The sequence below is a fragment of the Phocoena phocoena genome, chromosome 2 (assembly GCF_963924675.1).
Source record: "Phocoena phocoena chromosome 2, mPhoPho1.1, whole genome shotgun sequence".
In the NCBI taxonomy this organism is placed as follows: Eukaryota; Metazoa; Chordata; class Mammalia; order Artiodactyla; family Phocoenidae; genus Phocoena; species Phocoena phocoena.
Window position 1 is genome coordinate 73,497,077 of NC_089220.1, and position 25,804 is coordinate 73,522,880.

A 25,804-nucleotide genomic window follows, 5' to 3' on the forward strand; every position below is an offset into this window, starting at 1 on the left:
CCAAATATCAGCTGAATTCAATGAAAGAAGAAAGGATGCAGGGAAAGAGGAAGCCCAGGCCAGGTGGCTGGATGGGGAGGGCTGCCCTTAGCCTCCCACAGCGTCAATTCCTTCTGCCTGAGTCCAGAGAGGGTCAGGTGGCAGGCTGCAGGGGGCCTTTAGCAAAGCTCTATTCACACACACCCCTTTCCCTGGCGCCCCCAGATGGTGGGGTCAGGAAGGAAGAAGGACCACCAAGAAGCCTGGGCAAGGAAATGCCTCTTTATTGGTGCTGGAGGTGTTCCCAGGGAGTCAGATCACGGGACCTTCATTGGGACCCTTGCCCTCAGCTACTTCCTCCTGCGGGGGATACTCTGTCCCAAGGGCACCTCTTCTATCAGCTTCTGTAGAAGGAGAGAGAAGATGATGATACTGGAAGCCTGGGGCTCAGACACAGTCTGGACAGGGGACTTCTAGAGAGTGGGGTCAGAGGTGAGGCTGGGGGAGGCTTTACCTGTAACAAGCGGGCGTGGTAGGTGGCGGCATCCTCCCCAGGCAGCGGCTGGGGGCGCACATGCAGGTAGCGCTCGGCAGCCGTCTCCAGCTCCTCCACCTCATACAGGCTGGCTGGGTCCAGTGAGTGGGCATTGATGAGGCTCACAAGGTACTCTTTGTAGTGGGCCCTGGGGAGATGAGAGGGTGGAATATTTGTTCTTCTGAAGTTTGACTGATATCAACTGAGTGTGTCCAGCACTGTGCTGGGCACTAGCATACTCAGATGAACAAGACCAACACCCCTCGCCAGGTGCTCTTGTGGGCCCTTGCCAACCTGTGCACACCACCTTTCTGTGCCCTCGCCTAGAGAGGCCCCTCCCTCCCACTTCTTGCAGGACCTACTGCTTGCAGAGACCCACTCTTCTGCCCAGGCACACCCCCAGTGCTCCTGTGCCCCCGACGCCGTGCTCCACGCCCTGCCTGGCACTCACTGGCAGAGGCCGGCATAGCCAGCAGGAGTCTCCTTGCCGCAGGCTTCGTCCCGGAACCCGTTGGGAACTTCCTTCTGCTCCATCACTCGGCAGCCACCTAGAGGTAAGGGAAGGAAGGGTCCCTTTGTCCGGAGGGGGCCACTGACCACAAAGGCCCAGGAGAACTAGGATATGGATGGAGGCACGGGAGGCAGCCTCTAGGGAGGGGACTGAGGACAGGAGCCCCTGCTCTAACAGCTGTGCCAGAGATGCCACGGTGCAGACCACTTCCGACACAGAAGCAGGGACCTTGCTGTCCCTGCTTTTAGCCAAGCTGACTTCTGGCCCGTATAATCATATACTCCCTTGAGACAGCTCTTTTGGTTGTGATTTAGCTCTTGCGAGGTTAGCTTATTCTGTGAAGGTCTTACTCTACACAGATGGTAAGAAGTGGGGCAGATTAGAATCATATATAACATCTTTCTGTTGCCCTCATGGAACCTAAAACAGTGCAACTAGTAAGTCTTTAATTAAATAGTCATTGAGTTAACTAATGAATCACTATCCTTTGGGAATGGGAGAATAAAATTAGCATCGAGGTGCCAGGCGCTTGAATGTGGCCTTACATAAAACAGCTTGGCTGCAAGGTGGATATGGTCCCCACTTTACAGAGGAAGAAACAAGCCTGGGGAGGCTGAGTCACCAAAGAGCACAACAAGCAAGCACAGGATGGGCCTGCGTCCTGGTCCAACCCCAGACCCAAGCCTTGCCTTCATCCATCACACAGGGGGAGCCCAGCCCCTCCTCTTGCCTTCTCCCAGGCCCGACACTCACCTCCAGGCACTGCCCGGGCCCCCGCTGGGGGCTCTGTGTTGAACATGACGTTATTGTCCTGAGGAGGGCAGAAGGATGGGCGTTAGCTTCCCTTGGTGCCAGCCTGCTGGATTTCTCGGCATCCAGGCCTTTCCCTTCCTGCCACCCTGTGCCCTGCCTCCTCTCCTGGGCGACTGGCAAACCAGCCAGGCTGGCCGCCCCTGACCTGAAGCAGCTTCTGGAGCCGAGGAGCCATCCAGTCCCGCAGGTAGAAGAGGCAGTCGCGGGGGTGGTGGCCGTGCAGGGACTTCTTCACCCTGCAGTTAGGGTCTGGACATTTCTGGCGGAAACCCAGATGGGAGAGGGGAAGTTGGAGACTGTTGGGGTCCTGGCCTCTCAGGAACCCCTGCGTGAGGGGTGTAGGGGTGGGGGAGATGAGACATTGGAGGGTCTGGAGCAAGCAGAAGGGGAGAGAGGACAGAGAGGTGCTTTACCCCCCACTGTTCTCCTCTTCCCCTGGGCTGTTCCTCAACGGCCTCCACCCCTCACTCCCTCACTCCCGATGGCAGCCCCACCCAGCTAGCCCTTCCATCCCCGTTCTCTGGGCTCACATTCTTGGCGTAAAAGGCATTGTAGCAGCCACTGCAGAACTGGTGGCGGCACTGGGTGCAGTGAAAGTGCATGCAGCCTCCTCGGGCCAGTGCATACGAGAACTTGCACTTGGGGCAGTCTGCAAGGGACAGCAGGTCAGAGTTCGGGCTGCCACTGATCCTCAGGCCCTCAGGAAGAGAGCCGCTGGCAATGAGAGATTACTGGGCAAACAGGCAACCTTACCTATGCCATTTTCCTGAAGGTACATCGCCAAGCCCTGGGCCTGGTACTCCGGGTCATTGGTGCGTTTCCAGTTCTGGAAATCTTCACAGCTCCGACCTCGGTGCTGCTCCTCCCACTGCCAGAAGGAAACGAGCTTCCCATGAAAGCTCTATCCTAGGCCCTTCTTGCTGGCCCCTCCACTCAGATCCAGCGGTCCCTGGCTTAGTGTATGGCACTGCCATCCACCATTTGCTCAAATCCCAAACCGAGGGGCCAGCCTTGGTTCTCTCACCTCTTCACACCCGAAACATTCACCAGCAAGTCTTGTTTCCACCACCCAAGCCTAGCTCAACCCTGTCCTTTTCTTCATCCCTACTCTGACCACCTTTACTCTGGGCCAGGTCAGGTCTCGTCTCGATTCCTAGTCTCTATGCCTCCACTCCTGCTCCCCTATGGTTCAGCCTCCACCTTGCAGCCAGTGTGCCTTTGAACATGTAACCAACTGCACTGGGAGTGTTCTAGCTTGGAGGTTTGGTGGTAAGGTCGCAGGGGTTCATTTTATTATGGTGTTTTATATGACAGATGCAGGGACTTTCCTGGTGGCAGAGTAGTTAAGAATCCGCCTGCCAATGCAGGGGACATGGGTTCAAGCCCTGGTCCAGGAAGATCCCACATGCCGCAGAGCAACTAAGCCCGTGTGCCACAACTACGGAGCCTGCGCTCTAGAGCCCGCGAGCCACAACTACTGAGCCCGTGTGCCACAACTACTGAAGCCCACGCGCCTAGAGCCCATGCTCCGCAACAAGAGAAGCCACCACAATGAGAAGTCCGCACGCGGCAACGAAGAGTAGCCCCTGCTCACCTCAACTAGAGAAAGCCCGCACGCAGCAACAAAGACCCAACACAGCCAACAATAAGTAAATAAATTAAAATAAGTTAAAAAAAAAAGACAGATGCAACTTTTTGGTATCAAATATTAAACTTTCTAAAGGTAAATGAGAGAGCATCACCCCTTGCTCAGTCTTAGAATGAAAGGCCGATCCCTTGCTGGATTGGCCTCACGGCCTCTCCTGACCTGGCAGCTAGCTCCTCTCCGACCACCAGCCGCTCTCACCCTTGCTCTTGAGGCTCCAGCCACACAACACTTTTTCTGACTTTGGCCTTTCCATGTGTTGTTCTTTCTCTTCCAAATACTCTTTGCATAGTTGGCTTCTTCTTAACTTTCATGCCTGAGCTTAAATCCAGCCGTTTTAGAGAAGACTTGTCTAACCTCTTGATCCTGTGTACTAGGTAGGTCCATCCTGTTATTCCTAACCTCAGATTCCTATTTGTTTTCTTCATAGAACTCACAGCGATGTATAATTCTGCTCTCTCTTCTTCCCTCACCCCTCCTCCCTCCCTCCCTGCCTAGCCTGTAACTCTTTGAGCCCAGAGCTCATGTCTGTTCTGTTCTCCAGCACACCCCACGTCTAACAGTACCTGCGGTGGCTCAGCAGGTATTTCCAAGAGGGTGGATGTGCCTCACCTGGCGCTTACAGCGCACGCAGAAGGTCTGGTGACACTGCGGACATGTTGCCTCCAGCTGCTCACGCTCGTATATGAAGCCAAAGGAGCACTGTGGGTCCAAGAGCATAAAGCTGTCTGAGGCCTGACCAGGCACCACTCCCCACCCCTCCCTCCAGTCAGCAGCTCTGGGCAGGCCTCTGACCTGGGCACACCACAAGAACTTGGGATCTCGCATGAGCACGCCCTCAGTCAGCTTCTTGTGGAACAGCGCATAGGCATCTGGCTCTAGGCTCTCTCGAAGCTGGGAACAGGATGTGGAAGTGGCGGGTGGGCAAGGCTCCTGTTGAAAGCCCAGGGCACCCTGAGTCCTAGGGACTTCAGTACCTGGATATCGAGGGTGGAAAAGTAGCTGAGCAGCTGTGCATCATCGGTGAGGTCGGGGCGGCCACAGGCAGGGCACACCATGTCTGTGATGTGTTTCTCCTTCAAGGCAATGGTGAAGTGCTGGCGGAAGCAGTCGGGACAGATAGTGCACTCACAGGAGGTCAGAGCCTGCATCTGGTGGAGGGGAGGGGAAGGGAAGGGAGGGAAGCGGGTAAGAAGCTACAGTTGCCAGCCGAAGGGGGGCAGTAGCCAGGTGTCTGCTATGAAACCGGGGTCTAATTAACAACTGGGCAGGCAACCTAAATGTCTGAAGACCTTCAGATGGAAAAAAACAGGCAATGGTGAGACCTAAGGTAAACAGAAGAATGCCCTCTAAAGGCATCCACATTCAATTAAAAGCAAGCACACAATAACTGAATCACTTTGCAGTACACCTGAAACTAACACAGCATTGTAGATCAACTATACTCCAGTAGAAAATAAAAATTTTTTTAAAGTTAATTTAAAAAGGAAAAAAAAGCCGGGGGTGGGGTGGGTGGTGGTGGATTCCCTGGTGGTCCAGTGGGTAGGACTCCGCACTTTCACTGACGAGGGCCCGGGTTCAATCCCTCGTTGGGGAACTAAGATCCTGAAAGCTGTGTGGCATGGCCAAAAAAAAAGCAAACACAAACAACATCCTTGAAATGACAAAACTATAGCAATGGAGAACAGACTAGTGGCTGCCATATGACAGGAGGAGAGGAAGAAGGTTACAACTATAAAGCGGTAGCACAAGGGGGTCGCATTGTGGTATCTTGATTGTGGTGGTGGTTACATGAATCTACATGTGGGATCAAATGGCATACAACTACACACATACACACTGAGGCACAAAATGAACAAAGCCTGCGGTCTAGCTGACATTGTACCAATATCTATTTCTTGGTCTTGATATTGCACTATGATTATACAAGATGTCACCATTGGGAGGGGGTGGATAAAGAGCACACAGGACTCTGTACTATTTTCATAACTGCCTGTGACTCTACAATTATTTTAAAATAAAGAGTAAAAACAAAAAACATACAGAGCCAGCCTAACTAAACTGGGCTGTATTTTGCCAAAGAATTGCCACTTCTGACCTAGAGTAAGTCAGAAGGGGCTCAGGAGATAAGAGGGGCCTATTCCTACCAAGTGGGTATTTGATGATCACATTAAATAATGGTAATTTTTTTGGTGTGACAGTGGTATTTGTGGTTATATTTTCAAAGAGTTTTATCTTTTAGAGATACATATTGAAATATTACAGATAAACTATCTGACATCTGAGATTTGTTTCAAGATAATCCTATGTAGGGGCTTCCCTGGTGGCGCAGTGGTTGAGAGTCTGCCTGCCGATGCAGGGGACACAGGTTCGTGCCCCGGTCCAGGAGGATCCCACATGCCGCGGAGCGGCTGGGCCCGTGAGCCATGGCCGCTGGGCCTGCGCGTCCGGAGCCTGTGCTCCTCAACGGGAGAGGCCACAACAGTGAGAGGCCCACGTATCGCAAAAAATAAAAATAAAAAAAGAATCCTATGTATGTGTAGATGAAGTAAAGATTGGTCATCCGTTAATAATGGCTGAAGCCTGATGATGAATACATGGTGGGGGGAGGGAGAGTGGAATCCATTATACAGTTTACTCTACTATTGCATGTTCGAAATTTCCCATAATAGAACATTTAAAAAAAAGAGAGGGAGGTGGCCTATTCCTGCCCTCCCCTTCCCAGAAGCCTTCAGGGGCACATGGGCAACTGCAGAGCAAAAGACAAGATCAGAGACAGGGGCTGGGGTACAGTGGGGATCCAAAGGGAACAGAGCAATTCTAAGGCCAGGGGCAGTGGGGAGGGACTTACCCGGTTGCGGGGCAGGGCCCAGCTGCACACGGCACACTCCTGGGCAAGCAAGCGGCGCAGGAAGGCCCGGTCCTGGCTCTGCCTCACAGCTTCTACCACATCCCCCAACTCATAGTTCCTGGGTGTTTCCTGCAGTAGCGCCAGCGCCAGCTCTGCCCGGCCCCAGCTGGGGAGTGCGTGGACTGCCAAAAGCCGTCTGACCAGGCTCTGCAAGGCGATTCAGGCGGAGAGGGAAGAAGTGGCTGTCAGACCACAGAGAGCCTACCCCTCAGCCTGCCCTCAGCCCTACTAAGTGGGCTCTTCACCTCCTTCCAGCACCTGCTTATCTGGCCCGTCCCAGGAAGGGGTGGGCTCAGGACCACTGTCCCAGAGGCGCTGATGGAAGGGCTCTAGGCGCTGGCGCTGTAGCTCAGTCAGGGCTCGTGTCACGTCACCTCCATGTTGGAACAAGGCATGAAGAGACCCCTCCTCAGGCTCAAAGCCCAGGGACCGGAGCTCCTGCACCTGTGAGTTGGGAGGGGTGAGGAGTGAAGAAGAATGTGAGAGGCTCTGAGATCCACAGCCCTCAATCCTGCACCCCCTCCAGCACAGCTGCTGCTACCTTCCTCCGCCGGGCCCGCACACACTCTTTCACAGCTTCATCCAGGTTGCCGTGACGATCCAGCCAGGCATTCCGGGCCTCCTGACAGGAAAAGGCACCCAGCCTCGGGTCTTGCTGTCCAGCCAGCTCAGCCACCATCTCCAGCACGTAGGGCAGCTCTGAGCGCAGCCACTGCAGGGGCACCTCGGTGCCCGAGTACTGCAGAGCTGAGAAGACCTCCTCTGGACTGGCGCCTCCGGCTTCCCCTTCCTAAGGCACAGTCCCGCCCAGACAGGGCGCCTATCAGGAAGGGCACACCCCACCCACCCTCAGCCCGAACCAAAAGGCTGACAGTGCTTGAGCTGTCATGGATCACGGATCACGTGAGCAGGACACAGCATGATACCTGCCGTGGGGGAAGAGTTCAATAAGAGGCAGCTGCTGCTAACAATGACAGGTTTTGAGAACTTGCATCAATCAACTGCAGCCTCTCTCTTCCCCCACAAGCTTATCCCAGGCCCAAATCCTCACCCGGATCTTGAGCACTAGCTGGAGACCTTCCTCCCGCATCTTGTCTTGGCGCTGCTTCTCAAGGTCCCCACAGGAACTGGCCAGGGGGGCACTGAGGCGTCGTGGAGGCCCTGGTTCAGGGAGTTGCTCTTCCAAAGAGCTGGCAAGGGGCCGAGAGGTATGCTGTACTGGGATGGGGCTGCTGGTCCGGTTGCACATGGCACACACCCAGCCAGGGCCCGAGTTGCAGAAGGTACAGTGAATGCAGTACCACACTGGAGTCTGGGCAGAGGAGAGCAAAGTATCCTCCTGCTGGGAAGGCAGAAAGAATCATCCCATTGAAGGTTGGCTGAGGCTCAAGATGGAAATATAGGAATCTGGGGGGAAGATACCGGGGAACTGAAGGAAAATAGGGGATGAAGAAGTAGAGCATGGCCTGTGGTAACAGGTGCAAATAAAGAGCTGAGAAGGCCAGGAACAGGTTACCTTAAGGGGCTGCAGGCAAACGCCGGCATCCTGAGAATCCACTACCAAGCTGGGAGGCTGAGCCAGCCGAGGTCGCTCACACATGGCACACAGCACAGCCACAGCTTCATTCTCAAAGGTGCAGCTCTGGCAGGCCCAGTGACCCCGTGCAAGCTCGGGTTCTACGTCCCCAGCGCCTTGGGGACCCTCAATCCCCAGCCCCAACCCTTTACAGCCTCGGGGCCGATCACAGGCCACACAGAGTACTGTCCAAGGTTCATTCAGCATGGCGCAGGCAGAACAGTGCCAGGGAAGACGGGCACTTGCAGGATCAGGGGAAGAAGAAGAGCTGTCTCCCAGGGCCGGCAGGGAGGTTGACTGAGGCCGTGGTGGAGCTGAGGCAGATAAGCTGTAATGGAAAAGCAGACACGGCCTGCTGAGGGGGTGCCTGGGATGCTTACCCATGGGCATCCCTCATTCCCTGCAGGACAACACATGGCTCTGGCCTTTGCACATGTCTGGAACACTGCCATACCCATAGCCTCTTCAACATTTAAATGACAGCCTAAAGTCCGTATCTGGCTGGTAAATATCCCTAACATAGGGCCTGACCCCTATTAGGTGCTTAAAATACCACCAACTGATTGAGCTGATCCTTCTGACTAAGCTGCATCCTCCTGCTACCTATCTGCACACCCAAATAATCCATTTTGCTATGACTGCTACTTGCTTGACGTGTATATCTATGGTCTCCTGGAGGGCAGTAACTGGCTGCTTGCTCTCTATGAGACAGTCTTTAGCACAGAATCCAGCACATAGTAGATACTCAAATAATTTTAAGTTCTCTCAATTTCGCTCCCACTCAGGAGAAAAGGCCTCTCACCTGGGGGTCAGGTGGGTGGCCTGGGGGGCCACAGGCAGGGTCTGGCGGAGGTGATGTGCACGGTCTGGGTGTCCATGGAAGAGGCAATCACAAGTTGGGCACAAGGCCTGTTTACAAGCTAAGCAGTGCAATGTGCCTGGGGCAGAACCACAGAGGAAGCAGGGACCAGGAATGGAGGCTGGAGAACAGGAAAAAATAGAACATCTTTCTAAAAAAGACCAGGTTACATTTGAATCTGCTGTGGAGGAGACAAATCACAGACAACTTTTCAGCATATCTTTTCAACCCAAGGAAACAATTTTAATCTATATAAAAGGAAGGTAACCAAGAAGACAGGAAATTTCCATCAGTATGATCTACTAGCACTCCCACCCCCCAACATAGGACAATAATACCTGGGGCAGAGGGTGTGGTGAGGGGGCCAGGAGCAATCTCTCTCAGTAAGGGGGCAAACTCTGAGAGCTGCAGTATCTGAGGAAAAAGGACAAGGAATGAGCAAGGGCTTGGGGACAGAGGCCCACAACAGGTTCCCTTTGTTCGCCAGGCCCCAGAGCCCCATTCCTGCCTTCCTTACATCATCTTCAACCTTGTCTTTCAGCAGCTGCTCCAGTGCTTGTGGTTCTGGATGAGTATTCTGCAAACAAGGTAAGAGGAGTTCCCACCTAGAGCCCTGGAACAAGGCCCTCCCTCAAAGCCCTGGTCCCCCCAACGTTCACAGGGTGAAAAGTACAGAGAGATCCTAAGTTACTGTGGGGACTATGCCTATGGTTCAGCAGCATGGGAGTCCCCACACTGGCTTTGTTGTTAGGCTGGGACTAGAGATACCTCACCTGTAGCAGCAGGCTGAGCTCTGTCCGAAGCAGCAGTACTTCCAGTGTGACTGTAGCAACCTGTTGCTCATCCGGCTCCTTCTGGCCCTCAGGGAAGCTCAACCCATCTGGCTGCTCCTCTGTGTAGCCATACAATCGCAGAACATCCCGGCCCCCCTGCCACACATTCAAACCAGTCACCGCCCAACAGGTCCCCTTCGCAATAGGGCTGGACCTCAACCCATTCAGCACAGCCTCAGGCCCTTTCTAGTCAACCCCCAGCCCAGGCTAAGTTCCCTTCTCCCATTAGGGGCCCAAGGGCTTCACCTGAACAGCATCCACCGTACTGCGAAAGACAGGGTTATTAAACTTGACCCCGCGCCAGTACCGGGGCCGCTGAGGGCTGAGGAGGTTGCGGCCATATTTCTCCAGGATGTTCAGGGCCGTGGAGAGGGTGTTGAGGTAGTTTCGGGGCTGCGAGCAGTCAGAGAGCAGAGAGCTGTGAGCCCTGGCCCGGTCTCAGGTCCTCTGTCCTCCTCCCAACCCGGGCCGGGCCTCACCTCCCCATGAGCGTTGCAGCGGACCAGGCGTGCAGCATCCAGCTGCAGGTAGCGGGCTGCTGGCGGCAGAGAGGTGACCAGTAGCGGCCGGAGCTGCTCCAGCGAAAGCGCCTGCCCGGAATCCTTCCTCAGGGCGCTCGCCAGCTCCTCGCGGGCCGCCAGGAAGGCCCGCTCCTCCTCCTCCCCCGGCATCCTGAGACAGGAGTCAGCCCCAGCCCGCTGTCCGACGGGACCCGGCGCAGGCTGTGCGCGGTCCGAGCGCCGCCAGTGGCGCCTGGGGTCTGGATTCGCGGCCCGACCCGGTCGGTTCGGACGCCCCGGGTCACTCTCAGCACGGTCACTCTTCGGCCCCGGGCCCAACGCCAGGGTTAGCGGGAACAGGAAGTACTAGGAAAGAGGGCGGGACTGCAACCCAGATTCAGGGGAAGGGGCGGGGTCTAACCTTGAGGAAGGGCGGAGGCCAAGAAATCGGGGGCGTGGCCCAGGGTCCCAGCCAATGATAATGATAAATAATCCATGGCTCCTCCCCCAGAGCGCCTAGGCAGCAAACCCTGTTCTGGCGTTCTTCCCCTCCTTGGTCCAGGCTGGTCCCACCCCTCTCCGGATAGACCCTGGTACGGGGTTATTTTACTCCCCTCAAAGCCCTCCTCTCTATCCGGGACCCCACAGGGGAAATCCCACTCAGCTGGGGACTCAACTCTGGCCGGCCTGAGCCCCACTCAAGCCCCTTCTCCAGTCAGTCTTGAAGATAGGGCGCCCTCCGGGAGGAAGCCCCCGCGCCTTCTCCCTTCCTATCCTCTGTCCCTTCTCCCTCCTACTACTTCTCCCGCCCACTCTGATCCCTCTCTGGCCCTTCCCCGCAGTCAAGCCTTCCTGGGGGAGCCCCACCACTTAACACCCCCTTTCCCACTCTCCCACCCTTCTCACCCCAACTCTGACTGTCCTTGGACGGTTCTTTCCCCCTCTCTCTAAGCCCCTCCCCTTCTCCGAGGGACAGCCCCTGTTCAATCGCCGCCGGTCCCACTTGTCCTAGCCCCTCCCCCGGACAGCCCCTGGGTTTGTGACCGAGTCAGCACCGCCTTTTCTAGTCTCACAGGCCGAGAATGGCAGAGGGGCTCCTTACGGTTTGCGGCCTTCCAGGGGGAGGGGGAAAAGAAGGAAGGGGGTGGGGCTGAGGGGGGCGGGCCTGGACGTGGGGAGTGAAAGCGAAAGCCCAGGCGGCGAGCAGGGAGACCGGAGACCTAGCAGCAACTGGAGCAACATGGCCAAGCCTTGTGGGGTGCGCCTGAGCGGGGAAGCCCGCAAACAGGTAACGGGGGACCGGTAGGCAAGGAAGGCGCCGAGGAGCCCTCCTAAATGGAGGCCAAACTGGGTGCTCCGAGGGACCAAGGCCGTGCCAGAGAAATCTCCCAACCTCTCTAAGTGCTTTCACTTCTGCCCGGGGATTACCAGATTCTTGCCCTCCGGACAATCTCTGCACTGAGCATGGGCTTCCAGGGAAGTCTGGCTTGTGGTGGGGAAGGACTGAGCCAAGTTGGAGGGCATCCTATTGGGGGTGGGATCTTACTCTGGACAGCGGAGACCCTTAACCAACATCTGGGTACCGCTCTCTGTGCAGGTGGATGTCTTCAGGCAAAATCTTTTCCAGGAGGTAAGTCTTCTGGATTGAAGGGATTTGACCCAGAATCTTAGGCCAATACTTGAGGGTTGCAACTTCTCAGACTGATCCCCAAACCCACCCTCCATCCGCGCCTTACTTAACTTATTAAGCCTCCATCTAAGATAAGCTCTTAATTATTGATCTCTGCTTTTACCTGTACCCCTCTTAATACCTTCTGCACTTCCACCACTTCCTGTCCCCTCTTTTGGTGTGGAGGGAAAAGCCATGGCCCCAAAGCAGGAATACCACAGTTCTAACTTTGGTTCTGCTGCATCCCAGCTTGGGGAATTCCCTTCAATTTTCAGGGCTTCAGTTCCCTCATTTATAAGTACTGGAGTCAATGATTTCCAAGGGCCCTTCCAGTCCCACTTCTCAGACATCTCACTGAACGTCTTCTGTGATTCCGACCCTTGCAATATAACCCACAGGCTGAGGAATTCCTCTACAGATTCTTACCTCAGAAAATCATATACCTGAATCAGCTCTTGCAAGTGAGTAGTATGGACCCCTCCTGCCCCATCCCATGGCCTCTCTCCTCTCCATCCACCCTCTCTAGCTAACAACTGGGCTCCGAATGCAGAGAACAGTCGCGAATGGTGGACTGGGAACATTAGGATAGTGTGAGGCCTGAGCCTAGGTTGGGAGGCAGAGGTTGGGTGGGATGTGTGGAGGAAAGGCCCTGACTCAGGACGAGGGGAAGAGGCTGGGCAGCCCCTGACAGTGAGCTCTGTGCAGGAGGACTCCCTCAACGTGACTGACATGACTTCTCTCCGGGCCTCGCTGGACATCCCCATCCCAGACCCTCCACCCAAGGATGATGAGGTGAGGCACTCATGGTGTAGGGCTTGGGCTATAAACCCAGTGTAAGTGGCTCTCCAACCTCCATGACTTTCTAAAGCTACTTTCCCCCTTTTTTCCTTAGATGGAAACGGATAAGCAAGAGAAGAAAGAAGGTAAGAGAGGAAGAGGTGGCTAGGAAAAGGGAAATGGCACACTGACTACTGGATGAGAAAGGGTCTAAGTCCCCTCTTTCTCACAGTCCCTAAGTGCGGCTTTCTCCCTGGGAATGAGAAGGTCCTGGCCTTGCTTGCCCTGGTTAAGCCAGAAGTCTGGACTCTCAAAGAAAAATGCATTCTGGTAAGCCTGGGAACTGGGGGACAGAGAAAACGAGCAAGGCCAGGCCCTGGTCTCCTTCAGAGATTCAATTCCTTCATTTAGGAAACTATTCCCCAAATAGGAAGCTTCCTTCTGTGCCTTGGGTTTAGATACCTTTTGTTCTCTATCACAATGATATCCCCAAATTAGACTGCGCTACATCCACCTCTATAACCTGAGAACCTACTGCTGTACCAGGTACAGAGTACAGATGCTATGATACAGTGAGTTGGTTTAAGAACTTGGGCCCTAGAGGGAGACTGCCTTGGTTCAAATCCTGACTCTATCACTTACCTAACTGGTTACTTTAAGTAACTTAGACATCCTGTGACTCAGTTTTTTCATCTGTTAAGTGGGTACAATAAGAATATATACTTTGAAACAAGCAAAAAAGAAGAATATATACCTTGAAAGGTTGTGGTGAAGATTAAATGAGATATATAATACATAGCACAGTGCCTGCCATATAATAAGTACTCAGTTAAATGTACCTATTATTAGGAAGTAGCAGTAATCAGAATAGAGAGTTTGTTGAATGATTCCTACATGATATCTCTTAATGTAGGTGATCACATGGATCCAGCACCTCATCCCCAAAATTGAGGATGGAAATGACTTTGGGGTGGCAATCCAGGTGAGAAAGGGTGTGTGAGGATGCTGACAGCAGGGAGAGACTTGGGGAGTAAGGGATAGGAGCTAGACAAGAACTCGGAGGAGGAGGGAGACGGTGAGTGAAGGAGGGAGGAGACGAAGGGTTGTCTTTGCTTTCCACTCTTTTGTCTCCACAGGAAAAGGTGCTGGAGAGGGTAAATGCAGTCAAGACCAAAGTGGAAGCCTTCCAGACAACCATTTCCAAGTAAGGACAGCTGGAAGGCCAGCACCGGGGTCTGCAGGGACATTTCTTTGGGACTCCCAAAGCTGGGCATGCCTATCGGATGAAGCGGTGCTTTGGGAAGGGTCTGAGGGAGTACCTCTCTCTGAACATCCATTCCTGTGGTTACTCCTCTTGCTTCTGGCAGGTACTTCTCAGAACGTGGGGATGCTGTGGCCAAGGCCTCTAAGGAGACCCACGTAGTAAGTGGACAGCCCACCAGCCTTTTAGCTGAGGTTGCTGGGGATGGGGGGTGATGAGAAAGTGGGGGATAGAGGTCCTCTTTGTCTCATTTGTGACCTTCCCAATGTGGAGAATATTAAGCCCAGGAAAACTGATTTAGGCTTCAAAAACCTTGACCCCTTTCTCTGTTTGATCCTCTGGGATCCCATTTCTTGGCTGAGAAGGGGCTCATTCCTCAAGTTACCTATTCCCTGTATGAGGAAACCAGACTAATGTCCCAACCTTCCATGGGGCTGACTCAGCTTTGCCTTCCACATCCCAGATGGATTACCGGGCCCTGGTGCACGAGCGAGACGAGGCAGCCTATGGAGAGCTCAGGGCCATGGTGCTGGACCTCAGGGCCTTCTATGTGAGTGTGGAGTAAGCCCCTAAGGGAGGTGGATGAGGGGTACAGGGGAAACACCAAGAACCTGACTGTTGCCCTCTGGCCTTCTTCCAGGCTGAGCTTTACCATATTATAAGCAGCAACCTGGAGAAAATTGTCAACCCAAAGGGTGAAGAGAAGCCATCTATGTACTGAGCCCAGGGTTAGAAGGGAAATAAATGACCTATACTTTGTGTGGATAACCTCTGGTGTGTGTCATTCATTCAAAGACATTTACTGAGTGTCACCTATATCCAGACACTAAATGTGAATGAATGTGGTGATGAGAAAGGGAGGGGTGCCAGGAAGACGAATATGAATTAAAGGTCCATCCTGTTCTTAGGAAGTCATCCTAAAGAACAGGATGGGAACTGTTACATGCCATGACAGCCATGAAAATAACCTGTATTGGGGAATTTCACAAGATTATTTCCATCTGGAGGTGTCATGAGTGCTTCCTGGAAAAGATGGCATCTGGGCAGAGCCCTTATAGGAATAATCAGGCTTTGGACAGACTGGGGGAAAGCTCTGAGGCTGAGGTCAGGGAATGAAGAAAGGCACAACCCTTTCTTCAGCTCAGAGCACACCTGGAGGGAGAATGAGATTTCACTGGGAAAATTATGGGTAAATGGCTGGACTCCTCAAGGGCTGGGAGGGTCAAAAACGCTTCCAAGGCATTAAGGCGAAGGAAATTATACTACAGGACATTATAGGAAGGATGGTTCAATAAAATTCTTTTTGACCTTTACCCTCCTTCAGCCAATGCCGTCTTTATTTCTGCAGTCATTACATTGAGGAAAGCAAGGGCCAGATAACCTGCAGTTGCAAAAGTGACACGGCTTATTAGTAAGTGACAAAGCCGCTCTAGAGTACCAATCCACTCATTCCATAGTTGGAGCCAAGCTGTCCGCTACGTACCGACATTCGAAGCTCCGCGTTTCGGGGAGACACCAGATGAGGGGCGCGGGCACCACCCAGGTGGCTCAGCGGGGCCTGTAGGGGCGGGAGGCAGAGGTAACAGACGCAGCCATCTTGCAATCAAGAGCCGAAGTGGGGTAGCCTAGCCAATCAGCGTGCGGGTAGCTCTCTACAGTCAAAGGCGGGACAATGTTGGATGCTGATTTGGCAAAACGAGACTCTCTAAGCCTATCAAAGAGCACCATGTGGGCGGGACTCCAGAAGCCGGTCCGACTTGGAACCCTGGTTATGTGTCCCCGAGGCAGGCGCAGCTCTGCTGCCGCCGCTTGGGGGCGGGGGAGGCGGAGCTCTGTGCTGCAACATGCAATCCCGGCCGCCTGCATTCCGGGCCGGGTGGGGGCCGGGGGCCGGGCGCCGGGCTGAGGTCTACCGGAGCCGGCGGGCTGCCTTCGAGTCGAGTCAGCGTCACCGTCGAACCTAAGTGAGGGGGCACGGGGAAGGGCCCAGGAGGGCTTGGGGGCGCTGGAGGGGGCTTCGCGGACGCGAGCTGGGGCCCCGCTCGCCATGGGGGAGGTGGAGATCTCGGCCCGGGCCTACGTGAAGATGTGCCTGCACGCCGCCCGTTACCCGCACGCCGCTGTCAACGGGCTATTGCTGGCGCCAGCGCCGCGGTCGAGAGAATGCTTGTGCCTCACCGACTGTGTGCCCCTGTTCCACAGCCACCTGGCCCTGTCTGTCATGCTGGAGGTCGCCCTCAACCAGGTGCCGCCGCTGGACGCCCACCGACCACCGCGAAACCCCCCAACACCCCTAGCCCAAGGCCAACCCTGGCCTCTTGGCAGTAGTGCGCACCCATAGGGCGGGCGGCACGATTTAGTTACTGATGGCGCTTTCCCATGGCAGGTGGATGTGTGGGGCGCGCAGGCCGGGCTGGTAGTGGCAGGGTACTACCATGCCAATGCAGCTTTGGACGACCAGAGGTGAGTGGGGAAGCCAGAGGCAGAGGGCTAAGGATTATGGGGTGGGGGATGTCAAGAGAGCCCCTCTTGGTCATTCCTTCCATCTTTCCTTCATCCAAGGCTTAGCCACTGTAGAGCTAAGGTACTAGTAGCCTGGGTAGGCGGTGAGAAAATATAAAGAAATGTTATTTTCCTGGAGGAGCTGCGGTGGGGTGGGAAGGACAATAACAGGCTGACACCTGCTGTAACTGAGATGCCCCCCAAGTGCTGAAAACACAAAGGAAGCCCAACCAGCAGCTTCTAAAAAAAGGAAGTTTCTTTTTATATATACAGTTCACCGTTTAACAACACCGGTTTCAACTACCTGGGGCCACAAATAGGCGAACTTTTTTCACTGAATAGGTACTCCGGTACTACAGAATCCGAGGTTGGTTGAATCCCGATGCAGAATCCAGAATAGGGAGGGCGCACTGTGAAGTTACCTGCAGATTTTCAACTGCGGGAGGCTCTGTGGCCCCTAGACCCCTCATTGTTCAAGGGTCAACTGTATACAGAAAAAGTTATCTACTTATACAGTAGTCACGTATTTGGAGCAAATTATACTGTCTTGTAATTTGCTTTTCTCTCCTTAATAAATATCTGACATCTTTCCATCCCTACACTAATATCTACCTTACCCTATCAGCTATACAGTATGAACATGGATGTATCATACTTTATTTAGTGCCTTACATTAAACATTGAGGTTTCCAATTTTTTTTTTATTACAGACACTGTCCTATTATTACAGTAAATTCTTCGTTAGTGGGGTTTCTCGGTTAACATACAATATAAATCTGGACGGTTATGCCAAAGTACTCTCCAAAAAGACCATCTTAGATTTCCACTCTCACCAGCAGTGTCTGAGCACCTGTATCCCACAGCGCTCAAGCATAAGTCTTGCACGAAGCAGTCAGGCAGGCCTGATGTCCCCAGGCCAACTACAGGGAAAGGCCGTCACTGCCTCCACCACGTCTATGGGCCCTGGGAGGCCCAGCTCAGATGGACGGGGTCTGCCCACAGGAGGCTCTTCACAACTCTGATCTTCCTTCTACACAGCCCTGGGCCCTTGGCCTTGAAAATCGCTGGGCAGATTGCAGAATTCTTCCCTGATGCAGTACTTATTATGGTGAGGCTTGGGTTTCAGAGTGGGGAGTTGCAAAGAAAGTAGGAAGGGGGAATCCTCGAAACCCTCACCTGCCCTTCCTTGTCCACACAGTTGGATAATCAGAAATTGGTGCCACAGCCTCACGTGCCCCCCGTTATTGTCCTGGAGAGCCGTGGTGTCTGCTGGGTCCCCAAGGACAAGAACTTGTGAGTGCCCCACTCCCTCCACCTCTTCTTGGAAGCCCACAGCTCCTGAGCCTCCTCTGTTTTTGGTTCTGCCCTAAGCGTCCTTCTCTAGAAACTAACTTCTGCCAAGTGTCTGGCCCCTCTGCCTGCTGAGTTTGACCTCCATGGGGGTTGTTATTTCAGAGTGATGTGGAGGGACTGGGAACAGTCACGGCAGATGGTGGGAGCACTACTAGCAGGCCGGGCCCACCAGCACCTTGTGGACTTTGACTGCCACCTTGACGACATCCGGGAGGATTGGACCAACCAGCAGCTCAACGCCCAAATCACCCAGTGGGTTGGTCCCACAAATGGAAATACCTGAGCCAGGGCCAGAGGGGAGGCTCAGGATCCAATAAAGAGACTTGGGCTGTTGGGCGATGGTATGACTAGATTTATTGTGCCTGGGAGGCAAGGTGAGGGAGAAACCTCAACAGACAGAAGGTGGGGAAAGTCTGGAGTCTCCTGTGAAAGTCAGGAAGGTCTCTGCTGGACCAGTCACAGAATGAGAGGAGGCTCTCAATAGATCATTCCCTTTGTTTCTCCCCTGGGCTTCTTGAGCTTCTCGAAGTTCTTCAGGATGATGTCATATAACACAGCCTATGGGGCCAGGGAAGGGTGGGGGTCAGCCGCAGGTCCCCAGTGGCTCTGTGCCCCATTTCTTGCCTTGTGGAGAGGTTGAGCTTTGATACCCTTCACCCCCAGCCCACAGGGTCAGGGAGTGGGTGGCCTGGGAAAGCTGCCTCTGCCCACCCCTGCCCTCGCCCCCTCACATAAGCGTTGCGGATCTCCATGACCATCAGCCGGATATCCCAGTACTCTGCCTCATCCAGTTCGTGCACCAGCTGCCGATAATCACCCTGTGGGAGACTCGGGTCAGGCCTGACTTCAAAGGTGTCCCTCCTCCCGTGCACCCTGACCTGGGCCTCACCTACCACGTGGGGCTGCTTAGCCGCTTTGGTCACAGCATCACCTCGCTCAGAGAAATACCTGTGGGAAGTAGAAGGGTGTGGAGTAGGGGGAGGAGGGAGCACAAGCCTCAGTCCCAGCCAAAGGCAGAGCAGTGGGCAATCACTCACTTGGAGATTTGAGTGTGGAAGCCTTCCAGCTTGGTGTGAAGGGTGGTCATCAGCTCAAACACTTTCTCCTGGGGAAAGAAAGCGAGGAGGAAAGTGTAAAAGGAGCATGGACGGGAGAAATAAGGAGGGCAGAGGAGTGGGGCAGTGTCCTCACCTGGACAGCCACTCCAAAATTGTTCCCATCCTCAATCCGAGGTATCTGCAGTTGCAACCAGGTGGTGACCTGGGAGGAGGGAACGGCATTGAAACCCCATCAGCCCCCAACCCAATTCCCAGGTTCCTGTCCTCCTTTGTTTCCCTGCTCACGGTGGGTGGAAGTATGCCACGTCTGTCCTGAACCCCAAAGCCTGGAATTCTGGCTTCACTTGCCGTGCCCTCTCCTGCTAAGACCTGGCAGGTGCCATGCCCAACTGGCAGGGACGAAGGAGGACAAAGGGTGGGGGTGGAAGTGGGAGGGCTCACCAGGTTGAGCTTCTCAATGACATCCTTGATCTCAGGCTTCAGGCGCTGCAGGAGGACCACGATCTTCTCATTGCAGTTCACTGGGCCACAAGGAGGACCTAGGAGGTGGGCACTGGGTCAGTCACAGGACTGGGACTGTGCCGGGCAAGGAAGAGGCATCCTTAGGGAGTAGCTCCTGGGAGGTGAGACACAAGTCCATTTCACCATAGTGATACCTTTGTCTTCATCTTCCCCTTTCTTCTTTTCATCCTTGTCTTCCTTCTGTAGGAAGAAGGGGTCTCTTAGGCAGGCCTAAGGCTGATTTTCCCCGTATTGGGTCCCTCCTCCCAGCTCCTGCCAACTTGCCTCCTGTTGTTTCTTCCGCTCCTCCTTCTCTTTCTCCTTGACTGGATCAGGCACTGGGATGTCCAGCGGGGCCTTCAAATTGCTCAGGTTGGCTTCATTGAGAGCTGGCTCCTGGTGCAGGGGGGTAGAAGGGCTGGAGGCAGGGGTGGGCTCTCACCTCCTCACTCTCATGGCCCAGCAGGCTCTCCCTTTGGCCCCTACTCTCTACTCCCTGCCCAGCCCCAGTACCTTTAAAAATGCATCCAACTCAGAAATCTTCTTGGGGAAATAGCTCCCGAGCAGGTTCTCTGTCTGTGTGTATGGTAAGGGTAGGGGAGGATGGCGGTCAGAATCAAATGCCCCTCCTAGGCAGTGAAGCAGGGCTGCCACTGCCCAGCAAGGAAGGGCTGAGCAGTGGGATTGGGTAGGGAGGGGTGGGGTGATGACGGGTCAGGTCTTACCTTAGTACATAGGTCTTCACGGAACACATCCACCTGTGGGACACAGGCAGCCCTTCAGACAACTGGCTTTATGGCCAGTCTATTCAAGGACTCAAGGACTCTTAGGGTTGTGTAGGGTCTGACTTGGGGAAGGGTGGAGTGGACCCAGGTGGGGCGGGATTTGGGAAATGAGAACATTCCTGGAGCTGAAGGGCGAAGGGTTCAAGCGGAAACGTCCCTAGTGTCTCCTGGGCTGTGGGAGGAGGGATGTAAGAGAGCCGCTGCGACTGGGGAAGGGGCGGAGTGCCCTGTGGAGTGGGCTCCGGGGCCTCCTGTGGTGGCAGGGCAGGGTCCGCTCCCAGTCTGTGTGTGGGCCTGGGCCCGGGGCCAGCGTACTTCCCCTCCACGCCAGCGCTCCGCTTCACCTCACCCCGCTGAACCTCGGCCGCCTCGCCTCTCTCTCTCCCGGCAGGCAGACCTGGCCGGGCTCCCCGGGCTCAGGTGCTCCGGGCACGGAGGCTCACGAGGGTTCGGATGACTGACCCCGACTCGAGTCGGGGGGCTGGGTGGGAGCGGGACACGTACGCCCTCAGCCTCTCGGGGCCACGCCTCCCTGATGGGCCCTTCCTCGAACCCGCAGCGCTCACCTTGGCTTGGGCTTCGGGCAGGACCCTGAGCGTGGCCATGGCCGGGGCGGCGGCCTAGGGCCGCACGCGGAGCGAGGAGTGGGCACGGGGAAGGGAAAGCGAAAGCAGCACTCGCTCCCCGCACTGCCCTCCTGGGTAGTGGAAGTGGAGGCACTGGAGGAGGCGGGGACAGACCAGAGAAAGGCTAGGAGCTGAGGGGCTCAGGGAGGCGGCCCAGCCGCGGCTCCCCCTAGAGCCCGAGAGGCGCGTTTCCAGCGCCCCGCCTCCCCGCTTCCCCGCCTCCCCACCGCTGCCAGTCTTTCGACTCCCCGCCTACCAACTCCGCCCACCCCACCTCCTCCCTCCCCGCCCTGCCTTCTACGTCCCCGCCTCCCCGGCCCCAAAGCCAGTGCCCACCTCTGAACTCCCCGCCTCCCCGCCTCCCCTCCTCCCCACCGCTGCCAGTCTTTCGGCTCCCCGCCTACCGACTCCGCCCAACCCACCTCCTCCCTCCCCGCCCTGCCTTCTACGCCCCCGCCTCCCCGGCCCCAAGGCCAGTGCCCACCTCTGAACTCCCCGCCTCCCATCTCCCTGCCTCCTGACAGCCCTCTGGCTCTCTTCTTTCCCTGCTCGTCCTGGGACAGTGATTAGCCTTATCTGGCTCTCTTCTTTCTTTTCTCGGTGCTGGAGCAAGACCTGGCCTCCCTTCCTTTGCCCTGCCAGCGGGGACCCCTGGCTCCGCGGGCATCATCTGGCTCAGTGACATTCAGACTCTGGCATCGCCCCATCACAGGGTCATAAGAGAGGGTCAGCTCTCTTATGACCCTTGTGGGCTCCATTCCTCTGTAACCCACTGTCCGCACAGCAGCAGGATTCCACCTTGCTCTTGCTTAAAACTTTCTCAGCTTCCTGTTGACCTTAGGATGAAATCCAAAGGACTTTCCTGGCCCAAAAGGCCTGTCTGGCACCTGTTCCCCTTCAACTTCACTTTCCTCTGCTTTCTCCCTCTTTCATTTCAGTTATAAATACCTGGACTTTCCAGCTGTTTCTCAGACCTGTTTGCAACAAGTTCATTCCTGTCTCAGGGCCTTTGTCCTTGCTAATCCCTTTGCCTGACATTCCCCTTCCCCTGCCTCAGGATGTCATTCCGTTCTCAGCTTAAATGTCACTTCTTCAGAGAGAACTCTATCTTCCTTATAAAGGAACTCCCTCCAAGTCTATTAGAAAGCAGCCTGTTTTAGTACCTTCATAGCACTATCTTTCTGATATTAGCCAGTTTATTTTTGGGGGATAGTGTGGTTCAGACCAGGGGCTGGCAAACCTTTTCCATAAAAGGCCAGATAGTAAATATTTTAGACTTTGTAGTGCCAGTAGGAACTACTCAACTCTGCCATTGTAGCAGGTAAACAGTTAAATGGATTAGCGTGGCTAGTTCCCATAAAACTTTATTTATGGACACTGGCATTTGAATGTCATGTAATGTTCACCTGTCAAGAAATATTCTTATTTGATTTTTTTTCAACCATTAAAATTGTAAAACCATTTCTTAGCTCTCAGGCCATTCAAACACTGGCCACAGGAGGGCTGTTGTTTGCTGATCCCCAACTTAGAACACAGACAACAGACCCATAATGCCTGGGTTAATCATTCTGGCTCCGATATTTACTAGTTGTGAAAAAGTTACTTAAACTCTGTGCCTCCATTTTCACAAGTGTACAATTGGAACGCTACCAGCCCTAGCTCATAGTGTTGTGAGGGCTAAATACGCGCGAATTTATAGACACTTAGAATGGTGCCCGACACACAGTAAGCACAAGTGTTTGCTATTATTATTTATGAGTTTATCATCAGGCAGTAACCCATGGGCCCCCAAACAGCAGAAAGCTTGTCTTTCTTATTCACATGGCAAGGAACTATGCTTGGCTTAATGAACATCTTTTAAGTAAATGAGCACATATAGACCCCCTATGGGAAGACAGGGTAGGAAGCGACTGTGAGTAGGGTGCCCAGATAGGCAGGCTCCTGAGGATGGCAGAGGGGGATTCAGTGCTGGAGGCAGGGAAAACAAATCAACCAGGCTGGAGATGGAGCATCTGCTCAGTGGGAATGCCACCCATACCTAAGGGCACTGCTACCCGACCTGGCAGTGCCAGTCCTTGACATCAGAGCCCCAAAGAGCTTGATGTCTGCAGGGACTAGGAGACTGAAAGAACAGGAGGGATAGCGATCAAGCACAGGGGCATTCAAGGTCAGCGACAGCAAGGTCTTGCTGAGGAAACCTGGCGACCATCACACTCTCTTCTTACCCTTCCCACCCTTTGCAGGTCCCGCCAGCCCAATGATGAGCGGAGCCAGAGCCAGGCCTAAAGTGCCTTTATTTCTTTCAGTTATGCTTGTGGCTGGAGTGGGGGTGAGGGAAGAGCCCATGGCCTGGGATCCCCGGAGACCAGGGCTGATGATACCAGCTGCCGTAGGTGAGGTACCAGGCAAAGGTCCCCACCGCGGCGCCCACGACCTTGTGAGTATATTGGTGGAAATAGATGACGGTGCAGAGCAGCAAGAAGTTCCAGAGGCCCAGCAGCAGCACGTTGAGCAGGAAGACAAGGCGCAGGGGTGCGCCGGCGGGCAGCCCGTGGGCCAGGTACTTGGCGAACACTGCTGCTTCCTCGGCCATGAGCAGGCAGCAGAAGGTGAGCAGGAAGGTGTGGGAGGAGACGGTGTAGCCCCGCCACTGGTGGCCGGCCGCCAGGCAGCTGCGGCGGTCCGGCAGCTCGCGGAGCAGCAGGCCCTGGGGCAGAGGCTCGAAGCAGGAGCCCGTCAGGTCCTCGATGAGCAGGAAGGCCCGGCCGGCACCCCGCCACACAGCTGCCCCAACCACCAAGCGGCTCAGGTGCCGGGCAGTCACTGCCACGCGCCGTGTAGCCAGGAACACCACCAGCAACACGAAGCCCCCCAGGAAGGTGCACGTCCAGCCCCATGCTGAATTCACAAACTTTCTGTGGCAGAGAAGAGGGAGGGCTGCTGAGACCCCCTCAGCCCCATCTCCCCACCCTGCTCTACGTTCCCATCACGGCCCTGCCTCCAGTCGCATCTGTCGTTCCCGGTTCTCTGTTTCCTGGGCCCTCTCCCCCTTCTCCCCCCATGCACTTGAACTTGGCCATCTCCTTAGCGGCCCATTCAGCCTTCTAGGGCCCATGTTTCCTCTTCGGCGCTGCTCCTGTACCCCCATGACTCTGTTCCCCTCCCCCTCTGACCTTCTCCTCAACCTCCTAGCCTATTTTTAGTGTCCTGGACTGGCAAGAGCACAGAAACCTGGAGGAGGGAGCTGGGATCCCAGAGCCCAGGGAGCCAGCACCCACGGCCTCGAGTGGACTCACATGTTGAAGAAGTTGCCGTGGCTGGCAAAGACGGTCCGAGGGTTGACATGGAACTGCAGAAGGGGCCCGAAGATGACCACTGCTGCCAACCAGGCATGGTAGAGGCGCCGTAAGCAGGGGCTGCCCAGGAGGCGGGCAGCCTGTTCGCTTCCAAAGTATAGCAAAGCAGAGGCCACCCAGAGCAGCACCCTGACCAAGCAGCCCAGCAGTGCCCAGATCTGGGCCCCGGCCCCCCGCCCTGCCCCCACCGCCGGCCCCCGCTCCATGTTCCCTCCCCTCCCCACTAACAGCTTGCTCTGCTGGGCAGCTGAGGAGGGGCTGATGGGGCTCCCCCTGGACAAGGACAGACAGTGACAGGTGTGGCAGACACAGGGCAGAGCCCTGTTGGCAGCTGGCAGGCGGGGGAGAGGGGCGGGGGGCAGTAAGGGGCTGGGGCGGAGGGCTGCCACGTCAGCAGTGTTCTCGCCTTGGGTGTGTGTCCTGACAGCAGCCTGTGTCCTTCCCTGTTAGTCCTGTGCCTCCTTGACCCTCTAGGCTGGAACCATGTCCTAGTTCATGTTTCAGGGCCACGACCGAAACATGGGATGTTTTTGGCCACAGCCTGTTTGGGTCTGCCTGTCTCTGTTTGGTCAGCCAAAGTTTCACCCCCACCCTGCCCAGGTCGGACTCTCAGAGCCCCGAAGATCAGGTTCACTCCCAGGTGATAGTGGGTGGTGGAGACCCTAGAAGGAAGATCCCCAGCCTGGAGTCCATCAAATCCTAAGGTTGTGTCCCCCAACCAATTACTCTGGGACTTGGCCTCCCAGCCTTACCACTGAGGCTGGACCCATACGGCGGTCAGCAACCTACCCAAGGGAAGTCCCTGATATTCAGTAACTGTTTTGAGATCCCTTTTTGTCTTCCTTCCTCATTCCTCAAAACTGGTGGTGGGATCTCAGAGCACAGTGGAGGCCTGTGAAGTAGTGAAAGGAATGAGCAAGAAAGGGCACCTGGGTTCTGGCCCAACTCTGTGACTTTGAGAAAATCAACTAACCATCCTTGGTCCTCAGTGCCATCATCTGCAAACTGACCGAGATGGATTAACCAATCAGGATCCTTGCAGATCCTACAACCCACACCTTGACATAGTCTGTGCTCAGGGATCCTATACCTGAAGACTTACAGAAGCACTCACACGTTTTTAAGTTGACACAAAATTTTACATTGTAATTTTAAATAGTTGCAAAGGACATAATTTCCAGTGTATCGTATATGTTGACATTTCAAAAATAAAGCTATCTTTATCACTCTTTTAAATATATCCAATGGAATCTAAACACTACAGTGATTATATACCTCATGGTTTTTCATTTAAAAACATGTGACAAGATCTTTAGAGTCAGAAATAACACTTCCATTCTTTCCCCACAGAAATTATCCTAATGTTTTTATGCCTGAAAGTCTTTCATTGATCACACTTCTCTGCCAAAAGGAGTAGATAATTTGAAACAATTTTTACACATTTCCTGTGATCACAAGGTTAAACTTTTTTTTCTGTATTGAATTTCCTATTTTTTACTAGTACAAATTTCAAAATTGTTAGTAGTACAAAATGTATTATTTGTACAACAAACATTCCACACAGTTTGATAATTAATAATAAACTAAAATTGTATTGGAAATGCATTTTTTTTCAAATGGAACTTATAAAGGTTTCTTTTTTTAAAATTTATTTATTTATTTTTGGCTGCATTGGGTCTTTGTTGCTGTGCGCGGGCTCTTCTCTAGTAGTGGTGAGCGGGGGCTACTCTTTGTTGCGGTGCATGGGCTTCTCA

General features: G+C 54.4%; 5 protein-coding genes across 7 annotated transcripts; 2 read left to right on the plus strand and 3 right to left on the minus strand.

The window, feature by feature from the left end:
* Positions 1 to 243: 243 nt before the first annotated feature.
* Positions 244 to 10,502, minus strand: RNF31 (ring finger protein 31). The gene is made up of 21 exons (XM_065871575.1): positions 10,142 to 10,502; positions 9,909 to 10,055; positions 9,603 to 9,758; positions 9,347 to 9,406; positions 9,168 to 9,243; positions 8,773 to 8,950; positions 7,911 to 8,298; positions 7,446 to 7,736; positions 6,936 to 7,184; positions 6,653 to 6,838; positions 6,335 to 6,541; positions 4,461 to 4,634; positions 4,279 to 4,377; positions 4,096 to 4,185; positions 2,592 to 2,706; positions 2,369 to 2,487; positions 1,984 to 2,097; positions 1,779 to 1,836; positions 966 to 1,062; positions 494 to 662; positions 244 to 383 (listed from the first exon to the last, which is right to left on the minus strand). Exons 1-21 carry the CDS (start codon positions 10,331 to 10,333, stop codon positions 330 to 332), a joined length of 3,219 nt encoding a protein of 1,072 aa, XP_065727647.1. The 5' UTR covers positions 10,334 to 10,502; the 3' UTR covers positions 244 to 329.
* Positions 10,503 to 11,337: 835 nt separating this feature from the next.
* Positions 11,338 to 14,635, plus strand: PSME2 (proteasome activator subunit 2). The gene is made up of 11 exons (XM_065871241.1): positions 11,338 to 11,450; positions 11,760 to 11,792; positions 12,230 to 12,292; positions 12,537 to 12,623; positions 12,724 to 12,754; positions 12,841 to 12,938; positions 13,522 to 13,590; positions 13,745 to 13,812; positions 13,976 to 14,030; positions 14,333 to 14,419; positions 14,510 to 14,635. The coding sequence occupies exons 1-11, from the start codon at positions 11,403 to 11,405 to the stop codon at positions 14,588 to 14,590; spliced, it is 720 nt and encodes a 239-aa protein (XP_065727313.1). The 5' UTR covers positions 11,338 to 11,402; the 3' UTR covers positions 14,591 to 14,635.
* A 1,084-nt stretch (positions 14,636 to 15,719) lies between these two features.
* Positions 15,720 to 18,061, plus strand: EMC9 (ER membrane protein complex subunit 9). Its single transcript, XM_065872405.1, has 5 exons — positions 15,720 to 16,114; positions 16,256 to 16,332; positions 17,410 to 17,479; positions 17,570 to 17,664; positions 17,827 to 18,061. The coding sequence occupies exons 1-5, from the start codon at positions 15,917 to 15,919 to the stop codon at positions 18,005 to 18,007; spliced, it is 621 nt and encodes a 206-aa protein (XP_065728477.1). The 5' UTR covers positions 15,720 to 15,916; the 3' UTR covers positions 18,008 to 18,061.
* A 3-nt stretch (positions 18,062 to 18,064) lies between these two features.
* PSME1 (proteasome activator subunit 1) lies at positions 18,065 to 20,789 on the minus strand. 3 transcript variants are annotated; one of them, XM_065872402.1, is made up of 11 exons: positions 20,635 to 20,789; positions 20,009 to 20,041; positions 19,797 to 19,859; positions 19,569 to 19,679; positions 19,439 to 19,484; positions 19,224 to 19,321; positions 18,916 to 18,984; positions 18,762 to 18,829; positions 18,618 to 18,672; positions 18,456 to 18,542; positions 18,065 to 18,282 (listed from the first exon to the last, which is right to left on the minus strand). In XM_065872402.1, the coding sequence occupies exons 1-11, from the start codon at positions 20,671 to 20,673 to the stop codon at positions 18,202 to 18,204; spliced, it is 750 nt and encodes a 249-aa protein (XP_065728474.1). In that variant the 5' UTR covers positions 20,674 to 20,789; the 3' UTR covers positions 18,065 to 18,201. The 3 variants fall into 3 exon arrangements, with proteins under 3 accessions (XP_065728474.1, XP_065728475.1, XP_065728476.1); XM_065872403.1 differs by having other exon boundaries at positions 18,202 to 18,282; positions 18,762 to 18,790; positions 20,635 to 20,673; XM_065872404.1 differs by having other exon boundaries at positions 18,258 to 18,282; positions 18,448 to 18,542; positions 20,635 to 20,673.
* A 2,181-nt stretch (positions 20,790 to 22,970) lies between these two features.
* FITM1 (fat storage inducing transmembrane protein 1) lies at positions 22,971 to 24,777 on the minus strand. The gene is made up of 2 exons (XM_065872401.1): positions 23,991 to 24,777; positions 22,971 to 23,609 (listed from the first exon to the last, which is right to left on the minus strand). The coding sequence occupies exons 1-2, from the start codon at positions 24,254 to 24,256 to the stop codon at positions 22,997 to 22,999; spliced, it is 879 nt and encodes a 292-aa protein (XP_065728473.1). The 5' UTR covers positions 24,257 to 24,777; the 3' UTR covers positions 22,971 to 22,996.
* Between the last annotated feature and the right edge of the window lie 1,027 nt (positions 24,778 to 25,804).